Raw genomic sequence first — 24,276 nt, 5'->3', positions numbered from 1 at the left:
GCCTCCCTCATTTCACCACGTGGCCTCCTTGCTTTCCAGGAACTCTCTGGATGCCTTCCCCTGTGAGCCTGTCTCCCACACGTGGTCACACACTTAAAGTTTCTCTTAAGAGCACACCTTGTGGACCAGACACAGTTCTGACTTTAAAGGGATTTGGCTCCGAGGCCCCTTCCTCACTGTGTCTTCCACCTGTACTTCCTCCGCAGCTGCTCTCTCCCTAGGCCTGCTCGGCTGTCTCGCTTGGAGCTTTCCTGGACGACGGGGAACCGAATCAGCCTCAAAAGCTTCTGGACTTCCTCCCACTGCCTTTCTGCTTCTCCTGTTTGATTTGGTTTTGAAACCGTATTCTCTCCTTTTGTCCGTGACGAGGCTCTGGTTTCCCTGGAAGTTCATGACCTGAGTCTGGTGCTTCCTTCACTCCACATGTTCAGTCTTATCTCTGACTTCTTTCTCAGTCTGTCTCGCAGCTATTTCCCATGATTTTCCCGAGGCCCTTACCTCATGGCATATTTCCCCCTACATGAAACCCAAGAAGGGGAGAAAAAAAAAATAGGCCATTCCCATATCATCATATCTACAAGAATCCCCATGATTGAATCAGTGTTGAAACTGCCAGATATTTTACTAATTTTTTTTATGGTGGTCAGATTCCCATATTTTATATTAAACAAACTTCCTTCCTAAGTGCTGTGGGTCACTCATACAGGTGGCCCTCTTTTGTTTCCTTTCACCTAATATCGTGCTTTTGGATACCTTGAAATAGCTTAACAAGGTTGTTCAATAAAGATATAAAGCAGTTTTTCCGTGGGCTATTCAGACGCACGTACTTACTCTAACATAATACATTGAAATTATCCATCCATGCACTTAGGGAATGCAAGCCTTGAGTAGTCCTTCAGACCTTTGTAGGCGAAACCATACACTTTTAGAGTTGTCATGAGACAGGCTGAGGTCTGGCCAATGGCTTTGCTCTCAGATCTGCTGTTTTTGTTTAGAAGAGAGTAAGGTTGGTATGTCCAGTACAGTTGATAAGATGTCAGTTCTCCTGTTGAGGGAGCATGATGGTAACGCTGTCTGCATTCTGGTACCATTTCTCAATCCCTTTTAGAAGCACTTTCCCCCTCCACACACACACATAAACAGAAGAGGAGACTGCCTTTGAGATGACCTCATGGGTGATCAGAAAGTCCCTTCCCTTATATAGCTCCCCACCAATGCCAGAAATCCCACTTTTGGAGGGAATTTCTTAGGGGATTTCAGGCCATGGAAATTAACCACAGTTGTGCCTCATGGCTGCTTGTTAGGGTTTGTGCAAAATACGTGGTTCATGAGCTCATCACATGAGTTTGAGGGGTAACTGGACATCATTAAACACAAAGCACATAGAGACCACACAGCTTCATGAAAAAGTAAGTGTATGGGAATACCCAGCCATCTCTCCTGGTAGGAAAGGATGGTTTTAATAAAGCTATGTAATGTATTTGGAAGGTACCTCAGAGATCACATTGTCCCCTCCCCTTACTTTAATTTTTTAATGTGGAATCTTAGTTCCCTGAGCAGGGATCAAATCCACACCCCCTGCACTGGAAGCACGGAGTCTTAACCACTGGACTCCAGGGAGGTCCCCCACTCCCCTTACTTTAGAAGTGCAATGAGTGATTATCAATAAAGAGATTTGCCTAAAGTTATTCAGCTGGAAGGGGCCAAGCTGGTCCTAGAGCTTAGGTGTGAACGTTAAGCTGATGGTCTTAAACTGCACTGCCCTCATCCCCATGCAGGACAAGGGGTCAAATCTGCAATCCCACCAAGACCTCTTTCATGGATGCTTCATTCTCCAACGCCCTGAAGTCCATAGTAGACGTGGACTGGGTCCACATCTGGCACAGTATCTCTATCGGACACAGAAGCAAACTCCTTTATGTGCAAGGCTGCCAACTTCTCAATGAGTGCAGGAGCCTTGCCCAACACCAGCACATTTTTACTGTCACTGTTGAGGTTCTCATGAGGACAAGACTAGTTGCTCAGATTATCTTTATGTGTATCATGGACATACTGTTTATATCCATAGCTTACGCTCCTCATCTTTTTTGAAATTTTTGCACGAGTAATGGACTCTTAGAGTTGAAAGGATCTCAGAAGCTGCTTAATCCAGCTTGCTGCCCAGTGTAAAAGTCCTCCATTTGAATATTTCCAGTGAGCTCATTCATGACCAGTTCTCCTCCTTAAAGAGTTCTTGCTTATCAGAGAGCCAGAATCTGCCTTTCTATAACGAATTTATTCTCATTCCACAACCCCCACAGAAGCTGCCAGAGGGAGCTCAGTCCTTCCCTCATATTAGCCTTTCCAGTATTTGAAGGCAGACAGCGGGGCTCTCCCACGGCCTCTCCTCTTTAGGCAGCTGTTCATCGTTCCCTCAGCCATTCCTCACGTGACACTGGTTTCCCTTGACCATCCTGCATGTCCACACCAGGGTGTGGCCAAGTGTTTTAAGGCCCCATTTCAAAGTGAGTTCCTGGGACTGAGCACATCTCCAGATCACAAGGGAGACCAGTGACCCCCTCCCCCTCCCCAGAACAGTGAGCCGCCACCTCCCCCGTCAGGCCTCTTGGGAAAGCAGCCTCAGATGGCATTAGCTTTTTGTCCACATTGCCACTTGGCACTGTTCAGTCATTTTAAGTTTGTTGTCTGCTAAAACCTTTAGTTTTTGTTTTGTTTAAACAGAAGCCAGTGTTCATCTAGTTATTCCCTGCTGTGCATTTTTATGGTGCTTTTCTTGAACCTGAGTGCAAGGTATTCACCATATTCCTAGTAGGTGTCATCCCTTAGAGAAACTAGCAACAGAGCCAGAAGCTGGGTGGGGGTGACATCAGACTGTACTACTCCTCTGAGCCCAGGGCTTATGGGGACCTGATGCTGCAGCATGTGCCACGCGGGACACAGACCGGGTGACCGCAGCACCCTTGGAGGCCTGCAGCCATGACCCTCTAGCAAGGGTTTCATCCCTAGCCTGCTAAGCGCCTTCCTTCTCCCTCTGCCTATGCTTCTACTGGCTGAAGGGTCACTGGCCTCCTTGGACTTGTTTTCACAGCAGGGGAAGGTGCAGAGGAAGAAGAAGAGAAGATGCAGAATGGGAAGGACAGAGGTAAAGGCAGCTCCACAGGACCCCTAGTCTGATGGGGGCCAGAGCCCTAGCCCCCTCTCCCTTTTGTTCCTTCCTGCCTGCCACCACCCTTCCCCAAAGCTTTCAGACCCCTGCGGATCCTTCTCCCAGCCTTTCCCAACTGGCCACCAGGTTTTTCCCTAGAGGTGTTCTTGTCAGTGGATCAACAAAAAAAGCTTCCTGGTTTCCTGACACTATGAAAGATGGATGGGATGCAAGAAGTAGATACGAGTAAAATGCCAAACATGACCCCTTGCCTCAATTTAGGATAGAGTTAGTAGAGCAAAATTAAGATACGCAAAATAGGAGGTAAAAGGAAGTGGCAGGGAAAGTTAGTCATCAAACTTCAAGTGTAGGATTATTAGTACAGGAAGGTTTCTTAAAAGGCAGAGATTATTGTGGACAGAATAGCCAAATGGTTTTGTGGCTTCTCAGAGTAATTAAAAGCAATAGAGAAAAGGTATCAACCCAGGACAGTAAGGCTTCCTCATTTTATTGTATATAAAACCTTCTTAATAACTTGTTATGTTCAGAGAGCTGTGCTAAATGATGTCCATGTATAATCTCATTCATCCCTCAACAACTCGGTGAGATCTGTAGTATAATGATATCTCCCATTTTACCAGTGAGTAAATAGGCTCAGAGAAATTTAGATCAAACAGCTTGTATGCGTGCCAAGTCGCTTCAGTCGTGTCCAACTCTTTGTGACCCTATGGACTATAACCCGCCAGGCTCCTCTGTCCATAAGACTCTCCAGGCAAGAATACTGGAGTGGGTTGCCATGTCCTCCTCCAGGGGACCTTCCTGACCCAGGGATTGAACCCACATCTCTTACGTTTCCTGCCATCAGCAGGCAGGTTCTTTAAAACTGGCACCACATGTGGGAAGGGTTGGATTTGAACTGAGTTTTCCTAACTCTAGACTTCATGCTCTTCATGTTTCTACATTATCCTGAACAGATAATACAATTCTCTTTGGACATTTGAGAGTCAGCTGTTATTGCTGTGATTGTATTTAATACATCTATTGCTGGCTTCCTTCAAGATGTGAGCTCCCCAGGACAGAGACTTCCATTGGTTTTGCTCAGTTGTATCCCCAGCACCTAGAACAGTGGCCAGCATGTTGTAGGATGTCTGTAGATTCACAAACATAAGGAAATAGGGTGGCATGCAGGAGAGCACTGTGTCAGAGAGAGAGGCAGGTGGCTACCCTGAGGATGCTGAAAGTGGAGCCTGAGAGGGAGCTGGCCCAGCTCGCTCGGGTCCCTGTTGGAGGCTGAGCACTTAATACACTCCTCCTGTCTAATTCCATGGCTCCATGAGGAAAGGATTCCAAAGACAAGGCTAAGGGCGGTTAAACAATGTGTCCAGGTAGTAATCGCCTGAGCCTGGACTCAGCCCAGGTGTCTCTAACGCCAGCACCCATCTTTAGTCTGAACGGACTGGGAGACCAAGTGCAGTGAAAGAAGTCTTAAGGAAGAGTGGAGAGAAGTGGATACAGAAAAGGAGGCTGTGATGAGAACAAGGGAGCACCTTAGAAGGGGAAGGTCCAGAGTGCTTGCCCATAGCGGCTCGTGTGGATGAGAGAGAGGGGTCTTTGGAGTTTGTCAGCAAGGACACTGGAATCACCAAGGATGAGTCGGGGGAAGAAAAACATACTCTAGGTGCTGTAATCATCAAGTGAGTCTGAGCGAGGCCTGGGAGAAAGTGGACAACAGCTATGATGAATTAATGAGAATGATGTATTTGACATAAAGCTGTCAAAAGGTCAGCAGCAGAGGGCAGTGGTATTTGAAACGTCTAGAAATGCTGCAGAGAAAACTGACTTTTGCATGCCGATGAGGGACTAGGAAGGAGGCAGGAGGGCTGTACTGCAAGAGGTGAAGAGAAGAGGAGACACACAGAGATAGATTTACGCTTATGTAAACACACCCTGCAAACACATGCATGCGCACACACACAATCCAGGCAGATCCCGGCTTTCATGTGGAATGTTCTTGGCTGAAGACATAACAGCTGCTTCTTTGGCCTCTCTCCCCTTATACCCTCCCTTCCCCAATAGTTTTTCCCAGGGCCTCTCCTCAGTCTCCCTTGTTCCCCCAAAGCACACAGAAGACTGCCTGATCCCTTGGGCCTTGCCCTGCCCACAGACTCTAGCCTTAGGCCTGATTTCAGTCTGGACTGAGGCTGTCTCTCACACACGGACTGGGCATGGTTTCCCTTGTCTGGTACCTGCTGGCCTCAGGGACCCTCTGTCTTTGCACCTGTGTAGCCCAGTCAACATCTCTTCTGTCTGTCTCTCTTGCTATGTGTGTCTATGTGAAATCTTGTTGTGAGAATGCCTGAATTTCCATTTCTGTGGTTTTTTTAGGTGTCATCCCCGGGGGCAGAGTGTTAAGAGTTGGGGTGAGAGATGGGTAGGGTTTAAAAAGGATGTTTGGCTGTCAACACTGTATGGGTCCCAGGATAGGCCCCTGTTGCTAACATGTGGCTGTTATGTAGGTGTAGTTGTAAAACCAAGTGTTTTTTATGGATGAAGCTTTTGTTTCTCCACCATGATCTAGGCATGAGATTTTATTAATACTGTAGACCGAGGTGGCAGCAACTACTGTCACCCAGACATTAGAGAGCAATAACTATCAACCAGAAAGAGAGAAAGATTGGCTTCTTCGGGGTTGAAATCATGCTGACATAATATAAACACAACCAGGTCAGCACCCCATGAGGCATAGTCTGCTCAGTGGAAACCATGAGCCAAATGGACACTTCTGAAGAACCCATGACCCAGCCCGACTTCCCAGCCACATTCACCCTGGCCTCTCCCTGCCCACCCTGGCTCCCTGTCTGGGTGCATCCTGGGAGACGATTCTGCTCCACTGAAGGAGTGCCTTCCCCTCACTTTGGGTGGTCAGTCCTTGTAACCAAGACTGTACAGATGAAACATAGGCTAACATAACTTCCCCATGTTACTTCAGAGCCCTCAGCTGCTACTCCACAGCCTCATCTTATGCCCCTGTGTCCTTCAGAATCACCTCTCCTAGCACCTGCCATCATGGTATTGAGAGCTATAAATCCAGTTTGCATGCTTAATGCTGGTACGTGTCTGGGAGACTGACAGCAGTGGTCCTTGGTAAGAATAGATACAGGCTTTTGACAGTCCAGATGATGGTTCAAGATTTCAGGGTGAGCAGAAGTCTGATTTAGAGTCCCCAGCAGATGTGTCTGCAGGAAGGAAATAATGAATGCTCTTTTCAAAGTGTAAGCCATTTTCACCTTGTTCATTTTCAGAACCACGTGGGCTGTGCCCTCTGATGTAACTGCTCCCTAGGTTGAAGGTGGATTCCTTTCCATTTTCATATGATTTATCTTCCTCCTGAGAGGCATGTGTATCCATGGCTGCGTTAGGTCAGTCATAGTTGCTGGTTGTAGGTCATGTGACTTCCCCCTTGTTTTCAAACCTGGTTGGGAAAAGTTGACCTAAGAAGAGACAAAGAACAAGTCCAGGAGCCCATGGGTCGGGGAGGCCCCAGGAGAACCCCCGGTGGCCAGGAGACCCCGACTGTGACTTCCGACTGTCGTTTGTGTCTGTGCTGCACAGGTTAGCGGAGGAGCCGGGCCAGAGAGGAAGCATGGGTGAGTACAGTGCTCCTTGCCCTCCCCCACGGCCCACTCCCTCCTCCCTCTCCTCCATCACAGTTCCCAAGCCAGAGCTGCCCCGGCACACGAGATGCAAGTTGAACTTTCCTTTACAAGCCCCGCTGCACCTCCTCTCTTTGTGCAGCTACACCAGTACACCTGCTCGGCCCCATTTGCAGACACTGGCCCATCCAGCACTGCTCTGAGCCTGGGCTTCAGGCAGGTGTCACCTGTGTTGGGATGCAGGTGGCAAAACTCACTTCCCCGGGCTGCCTCTCTTTCCTCCTTGCTTCTGATTTCCCTGCAGCCTCTGTCATTTTCTCCAGATGTCCAAACCACCGCCAGTGCAGGGTCACACTAATAACTCCGTAAAGTCGTTTCCCATGGTGCCTGGCCAAGCTGCACCTTCTCACTTCCTAAAAAAAAAAGGAAAAAAATTAATAGAAGTTCAGATTTCCTCACAGGCAAATGCCCATTGCCTTGAGAGTTAGCCTTTCACGTTTTTCCATCTTAGGACCTTAACTCTTATCTAGCTCCAGTTCCAAGGTATTGCGGCTTCTAGGTCTGCACTGAGCTAAAAAGGAAGGAACAAAAATACTTGGACAACCAATCTGTTCAAGAGAAGAGTTCTTTCAAGGATAGATGCCTTTGGTGCAGCCTTGAGATGCCTCTTTATTTTTTTAGTCTTTGCTTTCCTCCCCTCCCCCCACCTCATGTGTTTAAAAGTTAGACCATCTTCCTTGGTTACAGATCTTCCAGACAGAAAAGCCAGAGCTGCAGCCCACGGTCCAGAAAAGGACCTTCCCCAGGCCCTCCTGAGTGTTCTTGTCCTGGAGCAGCTTCCAGGCTTTTCCCTGACAGCCCCACTTTTCCCCATCTGCACCAGGCCCTGGGTTCTGTCCTGCTTGCCCTCCTGGACCTGCTTTCTCTGAGTCTCCCCGGCTCAGGGATCGTGCAAGCCGAAGGCGGGCAGTGCCTGAGCTGTGGAAATTCTCTGGCCGCCCTGGAAATCACAGAGCCTCCCAGGCTGGGCAGGCTTGTCCCTGAGCTCACTGCGCATGCGGGCAAGGCCCTTCCTGAAGCAGGCTGTGGCTGCTGCAGCTAAGAGACAGTCAGGAGCTGACTTGCCCTTGGGGAGCCTGCCAGGGCCCCTCTCCCCAGGGCACACAGGAACTGGGGGACGAGGACAGGCTTGTCCACCAGCTGGCCCACCCCTCTTTGCACACAGGAGGAAACTAAGGCCCACTACCCAGGAGCCTGGTGCCAGCCCTAACTCCTCTGCTACTAGTGCTGTCCTCTGACCCTGGGAGGGGTGTGTTGTGAGAAACTCTGGAAGCGGGGAGAGTTTCGGAAAGTTAAGGAAAAGCCTAAATGCTCAGGTGGACTCTTAAGTTCTGCTCACTTTATGTGTGAGGCTGAGGCTTTCTCCCCTTCCATTCAGGGCTTCTCAGCACATCACCAGCCTCTTTGCCCTTCCCTTCAGTCACAATTCTTCACCCCATGAAACCACCACTTTCCAAGCCTTGCACTGCAAACACAGTTCTTTCTTTCCTGTAAACATTTCCTGACCCTGTGACCTAAGCAAGACTCCAAAGACCCAAGATACCCCCAGAAAGAGAACACTCGCTTCCCTAAAAGGAGGGTGTGAGTCCTGTCCCTCTTCTAGTGTCCTGAGTTGACAAGGTCAGCAGCCGGACAGCACCATCCCCGTGCATTGTCCGGTCCCGGCAGATGTTAGACGCTTTTGCCTTGAGACCCTGCACCAGTGCCCGGGAATCACCGTGCATCTGTCCTGCACAGGCACAGGGGACGTGGAGCGAGCTGGCACCGACCGACTCGAAGAAGGCGAGGTGTTCTCCCAGAGGCGCATTCCTGTCCATCTTTCTGCTGCACACCTGGACCAGGCTTGCAGGCTGCCAGACGTTACCACCTGCCAGGGAGAGGGGAGCCCAGGCCGGTGGGAAGTGGGAGGGACCGCCGGTGCCGCCTCAGGCGCACCCCCCACCCCACCCTCGCACAGTCCTGCATGAACTAGCATCTTCATCACTCTCCTCCGGGCATGGTCTCATCTCTGCAACGGGAATTTACTGGAGGTTGAAAAGAGAAAAGAAACAGCACGAATCTCGTTGTGTGTGTGTGTGTGTGTGAGAGAGAGAGAGAGAGAGAGAGCTGATGGGAGTTCTTGCTAGAATTTACTGGAGGTTGAAAAGAGAAATAGCACCAATTTCGTGTGTGTGTGTGTGTGTGTGTGTGTGTGTGCGTGCGCGCGCGCGCGTGTGCTGATGGAGTTCTTACTGGCATCTCGCCAGCACGCGGGCTGCTTCCCGGGATGGGGGCACGAGTTTCCTCCCAACCTTTGACCTTTAAAAACCAACAGGTTTTCTTCCCTCTGTCGTGCAGAGACAGCTTCAGGCTCTGCTCGGTTCTACAGACATTCACACCCTGGCCACAGGGCTAAAAATAGCCTCCTTCCTTTCTCTCTCGCTGCTTACACTTCCGCCCGATTCGACGCCGCTGCGCTGCAGCCCAGGCGGTAAGCAGGAGCAGAGAGCGAGCGAGCTTGCCCCTGCAACCCTGACGAGTCCTCCTCCTCTTTCTCCACCTCGTCCTCTTTCTCCTCGTTCTCTACCTCCTCCGGCCGCTGCAGGAGAGCAGGCGAGCGGGTGTCGCGGAGCCGGGGCGGCCAGGCGGGACGCGCTGACCGGTGACCGCCAGAGGGAGCGCCGTCCGGGGCGGGGGCCTCGCTCGCGCAGCCTCTCCCCTCTCCCGGTGCCATCCGGCTCCCTCACACAGGCTAATCAATCCCGATTCCCGGTGATTTTCATTTATTCCCACCCCCCCACCCCCCACCCCCGGGCTCCAGGATGTTATTTTTAGTAGCAGAACTGCTATAAATATTTATAAAGGGCAGTGACTGGAATGAAGCGAGAGGCCTCAGTGCCGACTCTCGCCTCTCCCCACCCCCAACACGCACTCCCGCTGTAGACCCCGGCCCGCTGTCGGAGGAGGGAGGGCTGCACCGAGCCTGTCGTGGGCTCGCCCACGGCCACGATCGGAGTCACCTGGGAGCCTCGTGAGGTAGCAGTCGGGGTGAAGGAGCAGGGGTGGGGCGCTCTGCAGGACTCCCTTCGCACCCCCTTCTCCCTCCGTGGCTCCCACTCCTGAAGGAGGTCGAGGCTCGCGTGGGAACACCTTGCCCAGCAGCTAAGTGTGATAAGACCAGACGTGAGGGGCAGGAGCAGCTGGGAAGACTCCAGATGTGCCAGAGCAGCAGGGAAAACCGGAGCCAGAGCTGGTGTGAAAAAAACGCACTCCTCTGGGAGCCTCGGGAGAAACCCTGGTGCCTGGGGGAGAGCATGCGGCCGCCCGTCCCCACCCCCCAGCAGCTCCCATGCACTACAGAGCCCAGAGTGTGACCTGCAATGAGCTGAGGCCCCAGGGATGCCAAGGCAGCTTCCCTGAAAGAACATCTGTGTCAAGGTGCTCCAATGGGGGTAGGGGACGGGGGTCCCAGCCTGCCTGGAGGACCAGAGAGATGAGAGGAACCAAATGGAATGTCCTGGGGGACAGTCAGTGCCAACCAGTGGTGAGATTAGGTGTGGAAGGTCTAGGTAGGCCGGGCCTCACAGAGAACACCGATGGGTGATTCGGTGCTGCCTCTGCAATCCTGACTTCCCACACCCTGCCCCTGAGGACAGTTAAGATCCCACCTCCTGATTCATGTGCATTGCTTGCTTCTTCCAAAGAGTGCAAATACTCAAAGGAACAGATTTGAAGCACTAGTGGCTTCAAATCAGCCAAGGGCTTGGGCCAGTTGAGGTGCAGGTGTGAACAGCAGTGTCTCCTGGGCCCCCGCAGGCCTGACCACCTTCCAGCTGTCTCTCTGCTTGGCCTTTGCCGAAGAGTATAGTCAGAGTCTTCAAACACAGGAAAGGCTCCAAACTTCCAGCCTCCCACTTTACCAGCACCCAGAAGATCCTAAGCAGACAGGAGAGAGCCACAGGGACTACTCACATGTCTGGGTGGTCCATTTTCATATAAATTCTCAACAGTTGATTTCTTTTCCAGCTGGAATATCTACCATTATCTAAGGCCCCTGCTGTGCCTCCTGGCTGCTTGGCATCTGCTTTTGAATACAGACCCCTACCAGAAGCTTGAAGCTGGGTCCCTGTCCTTAACCCTGACCTGTAACAGGATACATCCTGTAGTGGGCATTTCCTTCTTAATTGCTTCATGACCATTTAGGAGCTAGCCTACTTTAACCTGCCTCCCTGGTGGCTCAGATGGTAAAGAATCTGCTTGCAATGCAGGAGACCCAGGTTTGATCCCTGGGTCAGGAAGATCCCCTGGAGAAAGGAAATGGCTACCCACTCCACTATTCTTGCCTGGAGAACCCCAAGGACAGAGGAGCCTGGCGAGCTATAGTCCATGGAGTTGCAAAGAGTCAGACACGACTGAGTGACTAAGTACACATAAAAATGACCTTTTGAGAGAACTGGCATATTCTGTCAGCATTGTGGGCCCCCTGGGCTGGTGCTGATGTGTAGCTAGGAAGACCCCTGGAGAGGTCCCAGAGGCATCCTGGGTCTCAAGGAAGTCGAGATCCCACCAGGTTCAGGTTCATAAATCCCAGCTGTGCTGAGGTTCCATTTATTGTCACAGCCCTCTCCACTGCTGGGTGTGCTTCTTCCACCAGCAGACTCCCCCTCTTCTGCATTGCTTACGCCCTGCTCCTGTAGTCCATGACAGCTTTGGAAAGGTACAGTTGCTATGGTAATGCCCAGAGCCATCTGAATTCCTGCTGCACCTTCTGGAAGACAAGGGTTTGTGAGGAGCTGTGCAGTAGATTCCAAACCTAGCCTTTCCTGACCACCTCTGTCAGGGGTCAGGTGACTGCTAGAGGTGGTGCGGGACATGGGTAGCCCACCTTCCTTGGGCAGACATTCCATCATTGCAAGCTGCATGCAACTGGACAGGTCCTCCACACGTGGATCAGAAAACCAAGTAAGTCTCTTCCTGGGGGATTTTAGGTGTAAGAGACAATGCCGGTGGCCCTCAAACTTAGTATCCCCCATGGGCTTATTAAAATAGGGAGAGCTGGGTCCCACCCCCAGAGTACCTGGGGCAGAGCCAGAGAATCTGCATTTCTAACAAGCTCCTGAGTGATGGTGGTGGTGATGGTGGTGTAGATCCAACCACAATGTGAGGAACACCATTCTAGGAGGAGAAAAGCATATCAGTGCAAGAAACCATGGCCAGTCAGGTGGAAAAGGGACAGCATCAGTTGTCTATTGTAGAGAAAGAGAGACTTCCCTTCTGGGAGGGCTCTGCTGTCCTCCCAGAAGGGAAGTCTGGGACTCTGCTATCCTCCCACATTTCTTGGCCAGGATACCAGAAGGACTGGTGATCCTAGGCTGTTTATTTTTGGTTCCCCACCACTCAATAAACAAAGACCTTCCTCTATGAGTGAGGGTGGGGCAGCTGTCATAGGTGAAGCCTTGAACTTGGAGAAGACCAACCTCACAGATGCCTCGTGACTGAGTGAGTCCTACATGGTCTACCATCTCAGTGTCCGGGAGACCAATGACCTGCCTGGCTCAGGAGGGAGGGAGAAGAGGGGAGAAAGGCTGTTGCTGGCACTGAGCCCCCACCATTGGAGTTTTTACAGCAAGATGCCTTCCCCAGAATGTTGTTTGGTCGTCGTGTCTGACTCTTCACAACCCCATGGGCTGAAGCACACCAGGTTTCCCTGTCCTTCGCCATCTCCCAGAGTTTGCTCAAGTTCATGTCCATCGCATCAGTGATGCTCTCCAACCATCTCATCCTCTGTCATCCTCTTCTGCCTTCAGTCTTTCCCAGCATCAGGGTCTTTTCCACTGAGTCAGCTCTTTGCATCAGGTGGCCAAAATATTGGAGCTTTAGCATCAGTCCTTCCAAAGAGTATTCAGGGTTGATTTCCTTTAAGATTGACTGGTTTGATCTCCTTGCTGTCCAGGAACTCTCAAGAGTCTTCTCCAGCACCACAGTTCAAAAGCATCAATTCTTTGGTGCTCTGCCTTTTTTATGGTCCAGCTCTCACAACCGTACGTAACTACCGTAGCCTTGACTGTATGGACCTGTGTTGGAAAAGTGATGTCTTTGTGTTTTAACACACTGTCTAGGTTTGTCATAACTTTCCTGGCAAGGAGCAGTCACCTTCTCATTCCCTTCCCTAGAATGTAAATACTGTATTCTCCACTAAATGATGTTCAGGCCCCAGCTGGGCTGCTTACCTTCAGCCTATGTGAAACTCCTATTCCCATGGCTACTGTTGTAAGAGAGAGAATGATGAGTAGAGAACCTGATTGGGCTTCCCAGGTGACGAATTGGGAAAGAATCTACCTGCCAATGCAGGAGATGCAGGGTTCAATCCCTGGGTCGGGAAGATGCCCTGGTATAGGAAATGGCAACCCCCTCCAGTATTCTTGCATGGGATATCACATGAACAGAGGAGCCTGGTGGGCTACAGCCCATAGGGTTGCAAAGAGTCGGACACAACTGAACAAGATCAGGAGAGAACCTGATTGACATTGCAGACCCTCTTCCCAGTTACAAATAGTACTAATAAGTGCCAAGGATTCTGACATCTTCTCTGCATACTTAGCCTTGCCTGGGAAGCGAGGTCTGTAGGTGGTGGGCTTGGTGACTCTCCCACTGACCGTGTTGGCAAACAGGTGGAGGGTACTCTGGCGTCATCTCCCCCGCCATGGCAGGACAGTTTTGGTAGGGCCTGGTGTGAGAAAATGGACATCAAATCAGTTTCCCAATTTTAGAAAGCACTGTTAATTTCCCTGAATGTTCACTGGAAGGACTGATGCTGAAGCTCCAATATTTTGGGAAGCTCCAATATACATTGGATGTAAAGAGCTGACTCATTGGAGAAAACCCTGATGCTGGGAAAGATTGAAGGCAGGAGGAGAAGGGGATGACAAAGGATGAGTTGGTTGGACGGCATCACCAACTCAATGAACATAAGTTTCAGTAAACTACAGGAGATGGTGAAGGATAGGGAAGCCTGGCATGCTGCAGTCCATGGGGTCGCAGAGTCAAACATGACCAAGCAACTAACAACAGTTAGTGTCCCAGCTCTGTGAAGGTTTGGGTGGGTGTGACTGCTTACATTTATAACATGTAGAATCCCTAAGGAAGACCATGAGGAAAACTGGGACTTACTGGGGTGGGGGTGGGCGTCCTTTGAAGAGGCAGAGTCCGGAGAGCCACTCTTGAATGTCTGAGACCACGCTCTAAGCAGAGCCTAGCACTGATAAAGGTAGAGATTAAGAAAGAACATGTAGCCTAGCATGGGACTGTCATTCATTCTAGAAGGTACTTGATGAGCAGTCTGTGCTGGGTACCAGATGCCCTCCTCAGGTCTTCAGGCCTCACTGAATGCAGGACCTTAGAGGTTAAGGTTGAAGCCTGGTCTGAGGTCATAACTAGGGTGAGTAGGGGAGTGAGCTTGGAGGGATTACATTGCCCTCTGAAGCCCGTCAGCTTTGGGATGGTGGGTGCTGCCTGAGGCCACTGCCAGGAGGAAGGGAAATGGTCACCTAGCAGTGTGCATCTCTGGGGAGAGGAAATTGGAAAAAGATTCAGAAGCTAAGGGTCATGACTAATATGTATTTTATAGCACCAGGGGCCCAGGCGTACTACCAAGGAATAAGGAGATCATTCACAAGCAGTTATAACCTGAATCCTCTGCAGCCCCAGCAAGTGTCCTCAGACACACTTCACCCAGCTTTAGTGGAAGTGCACAGAAACCTCAGGACATGGGCACACACTCCTTCACCCTTGCAACCTGACTTGCAGAGTTTAGGTGTCAAGGGCTACTGTTTTCTCTGAAAGTAGAGCCTTAGACTTGGCACCTGACTTGGGCCTGGGAGAGCATCTACCCAGCAGGCCTCAAGATCACTTGTGTACCTTGGGCTTTTCATTCAGGTCCCAGCTCAGGGGTAATGCCTTCAGCACCATGCCTGATCCGAAGGCCTTAATCACTTTAGTCTCTTTCCCTCCCCACAGAGTTGGCATCCTTGCCCACCAGGCACTCAGCCCCTCACTGAAGAAGAATTGTCTGTGTCCTGAATCTAAAAACCTCTAGAAATCCTCCCTGGGAATCCCAAGCCGGGCGGTCCAGGCCCCTCCAGGCTCTTCCCTCCTCTACAGAGCCTGACCGCCACTGGGGGGCGATAGGCAGTGTGGCTTTGGTTCACCTCATCAACCCCATGGAAATGGACTTCCCTGGTGACTCAGTGGTAAGGAATCTGCCTGTAATGCAGAAGACGTGAGTTTGATCCCTGAGTCGGAAAGATCCCCTGGAGAAGGAAATGGCAACCCACTCCTGTATTCTTGCTCGGAAAATTCCATGGACACAGGAGCCTGGCGGGCTATGGTCAACAACTTAGTGAATAAACAACAACAATCAACCACCTGAGGAGCTCTGCCCTCCTAGGCATCCCCTTAAGGGGTAGGTCTTCTGGAAGAAACATCTCAGGGCTAGGGAGGCCAGGATGGAAGAGCAGCTCTGGGAAGGGCAGCAGGTGGGCACAGATGCTGCTTGGGAGGGAGTCTGGTGCGGGGTCAGCCAGCCAGCCTAAGGTTCCCCCTGGATCAGGGCCCCTAAACGGGAGTCAGGCTGAGGGTGAGAAGGAGGACTCCAGGCTTGGGATCCTCCAAGGTCCCCCTCTTCCCTGACTGTGGGCGCTGTTTGTCCTGCTCTCCTCGTTGCCTTGGCAACCACCCTGGGGTCATCCTTTGCAGCCAGCCTGTCCTGGGAGCCCAGGGCCAGGCTCTTGCCATCAGAGGAGGGGAAGGGAGAATGGGATGTACAGGCACAGCAGGGTGACCTGGGAGAGGAAAGTGCAAGAGGAAGACAGTCCAAGAGGATGGGGAGAGAGGCAGAGCCTGAGGTGAGGGGGATCAGCCAAGGAGAGGCTGGGAGGAGGTGGGGTGGCGTGATTCACCTGCTCTGAGTCATAGGCAAAGGTCAGCTCATTCCTTTGCCCTGCTGTTGCCACAGCCCACCAGACCCCTCTGTCCTTGGAACTTTCCAGGCAAGAATACTGGAGTGGGTTGCCATTTCTTACTCTAGGGGATCTTCCTGGAGTAAGGGGATCTTCCTGACCCAGGGATTTAACCCACGTCTCTTCTGTCTCCTGCATTGGCAGGGCAGATTCTTTCCTACTGCTCTACCTGGGAAGCCTCACTAGCCCCCACATTTTGCCCTAATTATCCTTACTGGCTTTCCACCCCATCTTGGGCTGGGAAAGGGACTGCCCATGCCTTTCTTGGGACCTCTACCCCTAGGGTGGCCCCTGCCGCAGGGCAGGCCTTGGCCCTGGAAGGCAGAGGCCTTATCTCCCCACCCCTCCCTCCTCCTCACATCCCAGCCCTGACCCCAGCCACTGCAGCCTCAGGAGGGGGCTGTGGAATTTCCCTAGGGGTTGTCTGGTTCAAGGAGTCACTTATCTCCCCGCCTTCAGCCATCACTGAAGAGTGGAGGGAAGTTAGACTGGGGTCAGTGGGAGGCCTCTAGAGCCAAACATTACCAACCTGTGGGGTTTAATGCCAGGGTGGAGCTGGGAGAGGCCCTTGTTTAACATTTCTGTTTGCTGACCCTGACCTGCCCATGGCCCATCTCACCTAGCTGCTAACTGGTCTCTTCCTGCCCCCATTTTATGATGGAGATTGGGTCTTTCTTCCCCTGCATATTCTTTCCAGGGAGACAACTCCCTGGACAAGGTCACTGTCTAGATGTGTTGTGTACACACAGAGCTACCCTCACAAAGGCCTTTTGGCTCTGCACACACAGGCACAACCTGGAGGAACTCAGAGCCCGCCAGCCCCAGGCCCCATGTCTGGAGAGCACTGTCCAGGTCTGTGAAGCGGTTCAAACTAAGGAAATGGAACGCTTCCTTGAGAAACCAACAAACAGAGCAACTTAAAGGCATCTGGGAGGGAATAAGCAAAGAAAAACACTAGAACAGAAAACAAGACAGTTACACACATGATCAGCTGTACCTATTGTGTTAGATGCATGAATGTCCAGCTTACTGATGCTGCTGGGTGATGAACCAGGTGGGCTTCTTCAAGAGGGCTTTGCTCTAAAAGGAAGGGAAGAATCATACAGTAAGCTCTTGCTGTATGCCAGGTGTGTTCACACATGTGATCTTTAGTGTCCTAACCCAACAAAGCTGCAATGTAAGTTCATCCGTTCAGAGGAGGATGGCTCTGAGAGGCCAAGTAACATCCCAGATCACACAGGTGGGAAGTGACAAGTCCAGCCTTCTGCTTGACTGTGATGTAACTGCACTTCCCATACTATCACACTGCTGACATGGCAGAATTTCAGCAAAATTTCAAGGAAAAGGAAGAATATCCCAAGTGTGGGAGAGGAGAAAGAGGGAGATAGCCCTAGGAAGGGGCATGGTGAGTCAATTGCCTTAAGGAGAGCCTGACTTGCCTGCTTCAAAAGTCACAGTTGAGATATAATTGCCCAGATTTGCTGATATTTAAGACAAAAATTCTTAACCAAGATAGTATCTCTAATTCCTACTGCTACCTCCACCTCTGGGCATAACCCTTCCCCTAGGCTTCTCAGTTCAATCGCTCAGTTGTGTCCGACTCTTTGTGACCCCATGAATCACAGCATGCCAGGCCTCCCTGTCCATCACCAACTCCTGGAGTTCACTCAAACTCATGTCCATTGAGTCGGTGATGCCATCCAGCCATCTCATCCTCTGTCAATGCAAATAGAACCTATACGTGCCATGGACAGCTGGGTTTGTTTTCCCCAAAAAACAGGCTCTGTGAGACGAAATCCGGCACAAAGAGAATGGTAGATACCTTTCTGGGCACACTGACCTAACTGATGACTTTCCCTAAAAGGTACGGCAGCTCCACTATCCCCTGTCCACAGATGAGACAGCTGGAACAAGAGAGGCATTCTGCCACGGACACGGGACGTGGCAGGGACTAGATCTCAGGCAGGCTGTCTCCAGAGGCACCTCCTAAGCCCCATGTTCTGCCTCTCTGGCTAACAGACACTGATTGAGCCAGAGTTCTGGGCCTGGTGCTGGGCTGCGCACTTTCCACGTGTCATCTCATGCAGGCAGGGAAGGAAGAGGCGGAGTCTTGGCCTCCGGTTCAGCTGGATGGCCTTTCATCAGGCCCACTCTGCAGTTTGCAAGTAATATTTAGGGCTCCTCCATTTCCACCCTGATCTTGCAGGACAGGATTGGAAGGTCCCCCGTCCACCTATCAGATTCAGTTCTGACCAGACCTCACACTGAGGGGCTTACTGGGGGCTTCAGCAAGAGCCCTGAGTGGCATAACCCCACCCCATCTATGGAGAGGGACCTCAACAGGAACTTTTTTTTTTTTGGCCAAACTGCGTGGCATGGAGGATCTTAGTTCCCTGACCTGGGATCAAATCCACGCCCTCTACACTGGAAGCACAGAACCTTGACCACTGGACCGCCAGGAAGTCCCACCAACAGGAACTCAATTGTTAGCCCCACAGAGACACTGTGATGTTGCCACTGCTATTCACAGTCAGAGCAAGTCAGAGGGTTGAAGAGCGTGAACAAATTGTCTTGACCCAGGAAACTGACGTCAAGGAAATTGAACGGTTCAGGACCACATAGGGAGGTGATGGAGAAACTCTTGGAGGAAGTGCTGGTCCTTCCAGGCCTTTAAAAAAAAAAAACTTTCTGCTTAATTTTTAAAAAAATTCTGGTGAAGAACATTATCATTGTGTAACCTTCATTCCAGAAAGTAATTCAGAGAGATGATGTCAGGAACCATATTCCCAAGGCCAACCCTGTCATGCGGTAACCTGTGAGCCATACCACCCCTGGAGCTTTAAATATATCTCCCAAAAGGTGTCCGTGAGTGCATTTCTCACTATGCAGGCTTCCTTCTGTTAACATGCACCAAGGGAACTTGGTCCCGCTCTTCAGATCATCCTGGATGTTAGGATGGGGCGTTTAAGGATGCCCTCCATGAGAGCATACCAATCATTCCACACTTAACTTTATATCCTGTTCTTAGGTGAATCCTTGAGCATTCACCCTTCCTATCTAAGCCATGTCACAAAGCACCCTCATTAGCAGACAATGAGGTTTCTATCTAATCATCAGACTTTCCCAACCATAAGAGATAGAATCCCATATGGAGGGCAAATGACATTCACCCTCCCAGAGGAAAGTCTGCCTGGAGCCCTGTCTCCCACTGATTGACCTGAACTAACCTGGCAAAATAGAGTGGATTCCAACCCCTCACCCCTCCACCCCGCCCCCAACTTGGGCTTCCGTGGTGGCTCAGTGGTAAAGAATCTGCCTGTAATGCAGGAGATGTGGGTTTGATCCCTGGGTGGGGAAGATCCCCTAGAGAAGGAAATGGCAACCCTCTCCAACATTCTTGCCTGGAAAGTCTCATGGACAGAGGAGCCTGGCATGGACAGAGGAGCCAATGCAAGGGGCAGGGGTGTATGGGGCTGCAAAAGAGTCAGACACGACTTAGCGAATAATCAGCAACCCTCCTCTCTGCTTCTTTTAAGAATCTTCCAAGGTTAGAGGGGTAAATAGGTACATCTTACATTAAAATAGAGTTCCTAGGAATTCCCTGGCTATCCAGGCGTTAGGATTCTGCACTTCCATGGGTTCCATCCCTGGTTGGGGAACTAAGATCCTGCGTGCCACACACACTATGTGGCCAAAAAAAAAAAAAAAAAAAAGTTCAGTTCCTAATTTGTCATCTACACTTGGTCATATATGTAAAATGTTGTCTCTGCCCTCAAAAGGCTACAGCTGAGGGGACTTCCCTGGCAGTCCAGGGGTTAAGACTCTGCACTTCCAATGCAAGGGTGCAGGTTCTATACCTGGTCGGGGAACTAAGATCTCAAATGCTACGCAAAGTGGGGCCAAAAAAAAAAAAAGACTGTTTAAAAAAAAAGGTTACATCCGAAGATGGGAGGGTATACATGGGGAAAAGGCAATCATACAGAGTGATGCTGATTAATTACCAGACACCATACAGAAAAGTCTTAAGGGAACCAGAGAAGGAAGAAGAGTTCAACCATAGGTAAATAAAATGATACCCAAATATGAAATAACAGAAATAACATATTGTCTCTCATTACACGAACTCATCCCTTCACTGGCTCACACACGGCCTGGCCAAGGCTGCTTTTAGATAGAGTTCTTTTACGGTGAGTTCTTTTACTGTTTCCTACACTTGTAAGATCTTACATGTGCCTAGTCTGCTCTGTTTGCATCTTTGTTTTAAAAAAAAAACACGTACTAAAAACTACTTTTGAAGCAAAACCTTCCTCCTGGGATACAACTTTTCCTTCGCTGGCCCTTGCTTTTGAAGTGGCGCGTACCCTCCTCTGGGCCAACGTGCCTCTCTGGAGGTCTCTTTCAGGCTGGAGGCCTGTGGGGTGTCAGCGTGCCTCTCCTGTTTTCAATTAAACCCCTCAAGTCGAAGTGGAGTCAATGGCTTTAGCAAGGTGATTTTCCAAAGGGGTGATCTTATTTTGAACCAACATGTCAAAACAAAACCAACTCAACCTGCGACACACACAAAACAAATACATACACACATAAATACATCTGTTAGCAGATTTACCTGAAAAAATCACAAGGGCAAAGCAAGATGCAGAGGGCCCACAGGGCTTCCAGGGAGGGAGGGGGATCTCTTTCAGTTTCCCCCATGATGTGGGGGTGGGGGTTGGGGAGTGGTGAAGAAAGGGCAGCACGAACCTGTGTCCTGGCCTCAGGGTGCTCAAGACAAGACTCAAACCCGGGATGGTTTCTGCCTCTTCGGGCTGGGGATTGGGATGGGCTAATGAGAAGACATCCACTTCACCTGGTTCCTCATCCTCGCCCACTACAGATGCTGGCCGGCTGGGAAGGGTGTCTGGCGCCAATGGACACGGGCATTAGAGGCTGGGAAGGTGACACTCACTCCTCAACCCCACAGCAGGCTGACACCTCATGGGGTGGGGGTTAGCAGGTGACCCACATGGACCCCGGCACTTGCTCCCGCCCCAGTCTCCTCTGCTAGCTTTGTCCTCTGGGGAAGGAGAGCTCTAAGGAACACAGCACCCCAGGGGCCGAGTCCTTATCATTTGGACTCTGACAACAGAGAGACACTCTGTGGACTGAATTGGAGGGTTTAACAGAGGATGGCTTAAAGTCATTTTCTTTGGCCCCCAAGGTATTTTTAAAACAATTTAGTGGGTTGCAAATGGTGAAACAGCTGAAGATTTCATAGAAAAATCCAGATTTACAGCTTCTCTTCTCTGGAAAAGTTAGAATATCTGGCTGTACTGGACCCACCATTCCCCCATGGCAACAAGCCTGCTCAAAACCGTCTGAAGACTTAGATACCCTCCTCTCTCATGGCCACACCTGTGTGTCCTGGGGCGCTGCTCTGGGCCAGGCACAGTTCTGCTTGCCCGAGGGCGGGTTCCCACATCCTCTGTAGCCCCAGCCAGACAACTCCCTCCCCACCCCTCTGCCCACCCCTCCACCCCGCAGCAATTCCCAAGCAGCAGCCCACAGGGGGCCTTTCTCTAACTCTGAGGATTTATAAGGAAAAACTGCAGTAATGCAAAGAGATGCTTGCATGCATGCATGCGAATTCACTTCAGTTGTGTCTGACTCTTTGCAACCTTGTGGACTGTACCCTGCCAGGCTCCTCTGTCCATGGGATTCTCCAGGCAAGAATATTGGAGTGGGTTGCCATGCCCTCCTCCAGGGGATGTTCCCAACCCAGGGGTTGAACCCACATCTCTTATGTCTCCTGCATTGGCAGATAGGTTCTTTACCACTAGCACTATCTGGAAAGCCCAGTGTGATGTTTATTAACTATCAAACACAAGGCAAAAAAAAAGTGTTAAGGGAATCAGAGAAGGAAGAAGAGTTCAACCATAGGTAAATAAAATCATACCTAAAAATAAAATAACAGAAACAACATACCCTCTCTTATTACATGAACTCAATCCTTAAACTGACTCACACACGGCCTGTCGAAGGCTGCTTTTAGATGGACTTCCAGTGAGTTCTCTGTTTCCTATGCTTGTAAGATCTTAAATATGCCTGGTCCACTCCATTTGCATCTTTGTTTTTAAAAAGCACATACTACAAACTATTTTTGAAGCAAAACCTAAAATCATTTGTACTTTGCTGCTCCTTTCTAGCATGTGACCTCAGGTCACATCTTATTCTCTGAATCTACAAAATGAGAAGATACTATTAACCCGTGTGGTTGCTTATAAGGATTACATTGAAATGGGAGACCATTGGAGGAGTGTTGGCACACAGCAAACAGTCAATAGCAGTTACTCTCCTTCCTTCCTCTGACACCGCAGGTGCTGCCCCTTCAGGTCCTTCAGCCTCAGGGAAAAGTTCTTGAACAACCCCCCACACCCCCACCGCCAACCAGGCCCCTCCTGGACTCACAAGTGAGAGGCTGCAGTGATGGAGATGCAGGAACCAAGTGCTGCCAGGGCCTGAGCCCCACACCTGTGGCTCAGAGTCACCCCAGGGAGTCTCCCTGGGGCTGGTGAGAGCTGTTTAGGCTTGGGGCGCTGATTCATCTCCCCTGCACAGACACGGGAAGGGCCACCTTCAGAGGTCAGAGGAGGGGTCCAGAATGCTGAGCCAAACTTCTACCCCCACTGTAGCCTTCACATCACAGAAAAACAACACTTTCAGGGGTGGAGGGCTAATATGGGAGTGCCAAGGTAGGACCAAGACAGGCTGGGGAGGGCCACCTCACCCCCTCCACCAAGTGCATCCCTCCCCGGGAACTAACTGTCGTTCCATGGGTGATGCAGTGTTTTCAAGCCTTTGAAACACCAAGTTCTTCCCCAGCCCCTTCTCTCAGGGCCAGAGGCTGGTTTGCCCTGGACGACAGAGCGCTCTTGGAAAAACTTACCCTTCGCCGGAGGTGTCAGGCTCTCACCGCTACACTGAGACTGAGGGAGGGTTCTCTGCAGACCAAGAAGAGTCTGCTTCTTTTACTCACTTAACAGATATCTGTTGAGCAACTACTGCCTGCCAGACATATTCCAGGCCCTGGGGATACAGTAAAGAAAGAGACAGGGTGCCTGCCCTCGGGAAGTTCACATTTTAGGGCAGGAGACAGACAGTGAACAATTGTGGGAGGACGGGAGATGGTAAATGCTCAAGGGGAAAAGTGTGGTGAACATTTACAGAGTGAGTCATGGGGGGAGGTCATGCATGAGCTCTTCTGGGTGTAGGTCTCTGCCCCTCCTTTTTAGGTGAACAAAGAGAAAACACACACACTACCCTTGGCAGGAAATTCCCCTGGTAGGTCTAGTTGAGAACAGACTCTCTTGTCTTCACCGCTTATGATTTTCTGGGTTATGTCCCACCATGGCCAGCCCCCTGAACCAGACTCTCCCAGCAGCTAATCCAGCCTCAGACTAACATCTTCCTGCCAACTTCCCCTCCCCCTACTCTTGCCTCTTCAGGCCACCCCTGGGTCCTGGACTCCAGGCCTTTGTTTTACTCCCTGGTGGTTTTTTATCCATTTGTTCTGCCAGTCCTTCTCTGACCATCTTCTCCAGTAACAGAGTTTCCCCATCACATCCAGTCCCAGAAGATGACTTTCTATTTTGCAGCAAGAAAAGAATATTCTGGAAATTACACACTTTCAGTGTTTTCCTCCACCTTGACCAACCACAAGGCCAGATAGCCCATCTTGGCTGCCCCTGGATATCCCCCAAACCACCTCCGAACGCCTTCTCCTCCCCAGCTTCCCCACCTTCACAAGAGAGCCCAGTGGGTCTTCTGAAATGAGACCAATTTAGCTTCAGTCTGTGGAGTGGCTCTGTAGCCGCTACACTCAGTACTACACTTCCTCAAAACTCCTGCTCCTCTCCCAAGCACCAGCCACTTCTCATTTATTGCCACAAAGGAGTTCTTCAATTTGACATGTATGTGTAATCACTGATTGGTGTCTGTGAGCTGCTTGAGCGAGGGCCCAGGTCTGTTTTGTTCACCAGTGACTGCAAAAACCCTGCTCAACATCAGACAGAAAGTGGAAGCTTAACAAACAGTTGTCAGATGTGCAAATAAAATATACCCACAGGTACAATTAAACTGGTAATATACATACAACAGTCAAAGATTAAAGAAACAAAAAAGAAGTGGGTTTTGGCTGAGTGGCAGACCCTAACCTTAGTTCGCCTATAACGATATATTTATTACAAGTGGGTCTGACCAAGAATTTTTCCTCGTGTGTCAACTTATGGGGCAACATATTAAGGGATGAAAAATTGAAACTCAGATAATCGTAAAGAAAAAATAACATTACGCACCCTCAGGTAACTGTAAAACCAAACATATCACACACACACACTTCCTCCTGCCTAGTTCAGGGGCTTTGACTGGGTGCTGTCCCTAAGACCTG

The 24,276-nt window shown here is 50.5% G+C and overlaps 1 protein-coding gene and 1 long non-coding RNA gene across 7 annotated transcripts in view; one reads left to right on the top strand and one right to left on the bottom strand.

The window, feature by feature from the left end:
* Positions 1-8,794, top strand: part of DTNB (dystrobrevin beta) — a 241,721-nt gene extending 232,927 nt beyond the window's left edge. For 2 of the 6 annotated variants that reach the window (XM_070379233.1, XM_070379234.1), the window contains 3 exons: positions 3,089-3,142; positions 6,758-6,792; positions 8,596-8,794. In XM_070379233.1, the coding sequence (XP_070235334.1) occupies positions 3,089-3,142; positions 6,758-6,762 (59 nt within the window). In that variant the 3' untranslated portion in view covers positions 6,763-6,792; positions 8,596-8,794. Of the gene's footprint in view, positions 1-206; positions 3,044-3,088; positions 3,143-6,757; positions 6,793-8,595 lie in introns of those variants that run through there. The other 4 variants (XM_070379236.1, XM_070379235.1, XM_070379231.1 and 1 more) reach the window with 3 other exon arrangements.
* Positions 8,795-12,214: 3,420 nt separating this feature from the next.
* LOC138989970 (uncharacterized) lies at positions 12,215-22,994 on the bottom strand. The gene is made up of 3 exons (XR_011466160.1): positions 22,777-22,994; positions 16,852-16,934; positions 12,215-13,564 (listed from the first exon to the last, which is right to left on the bottom strand). It is a non-coding gene; the product is annotated as an uncharacterized lncRNA (long non-coding RNA).
* Positions 22,995-24,276: the final 1,282 nt, after the last annotated feature.

This window comes from Bos mutus, chromosome 11, assembly GCF_027580195.1.
Source record: "Bos mutus isolate GX-2022 chromosome 11, NWIPB_WYAK_1.1, whole genome shotgun sequence".
Taxonomy (NCBI): Eukaryota; Metazoa; Chordata; class Mammalia; order Artiodactyla; family Bovidae; genus Bos; species Bos mutus.
Note: the sequence above shows the minus strand (reverse complement) of the source record. Positions and strands in the feature narration are given on the sequence as shown.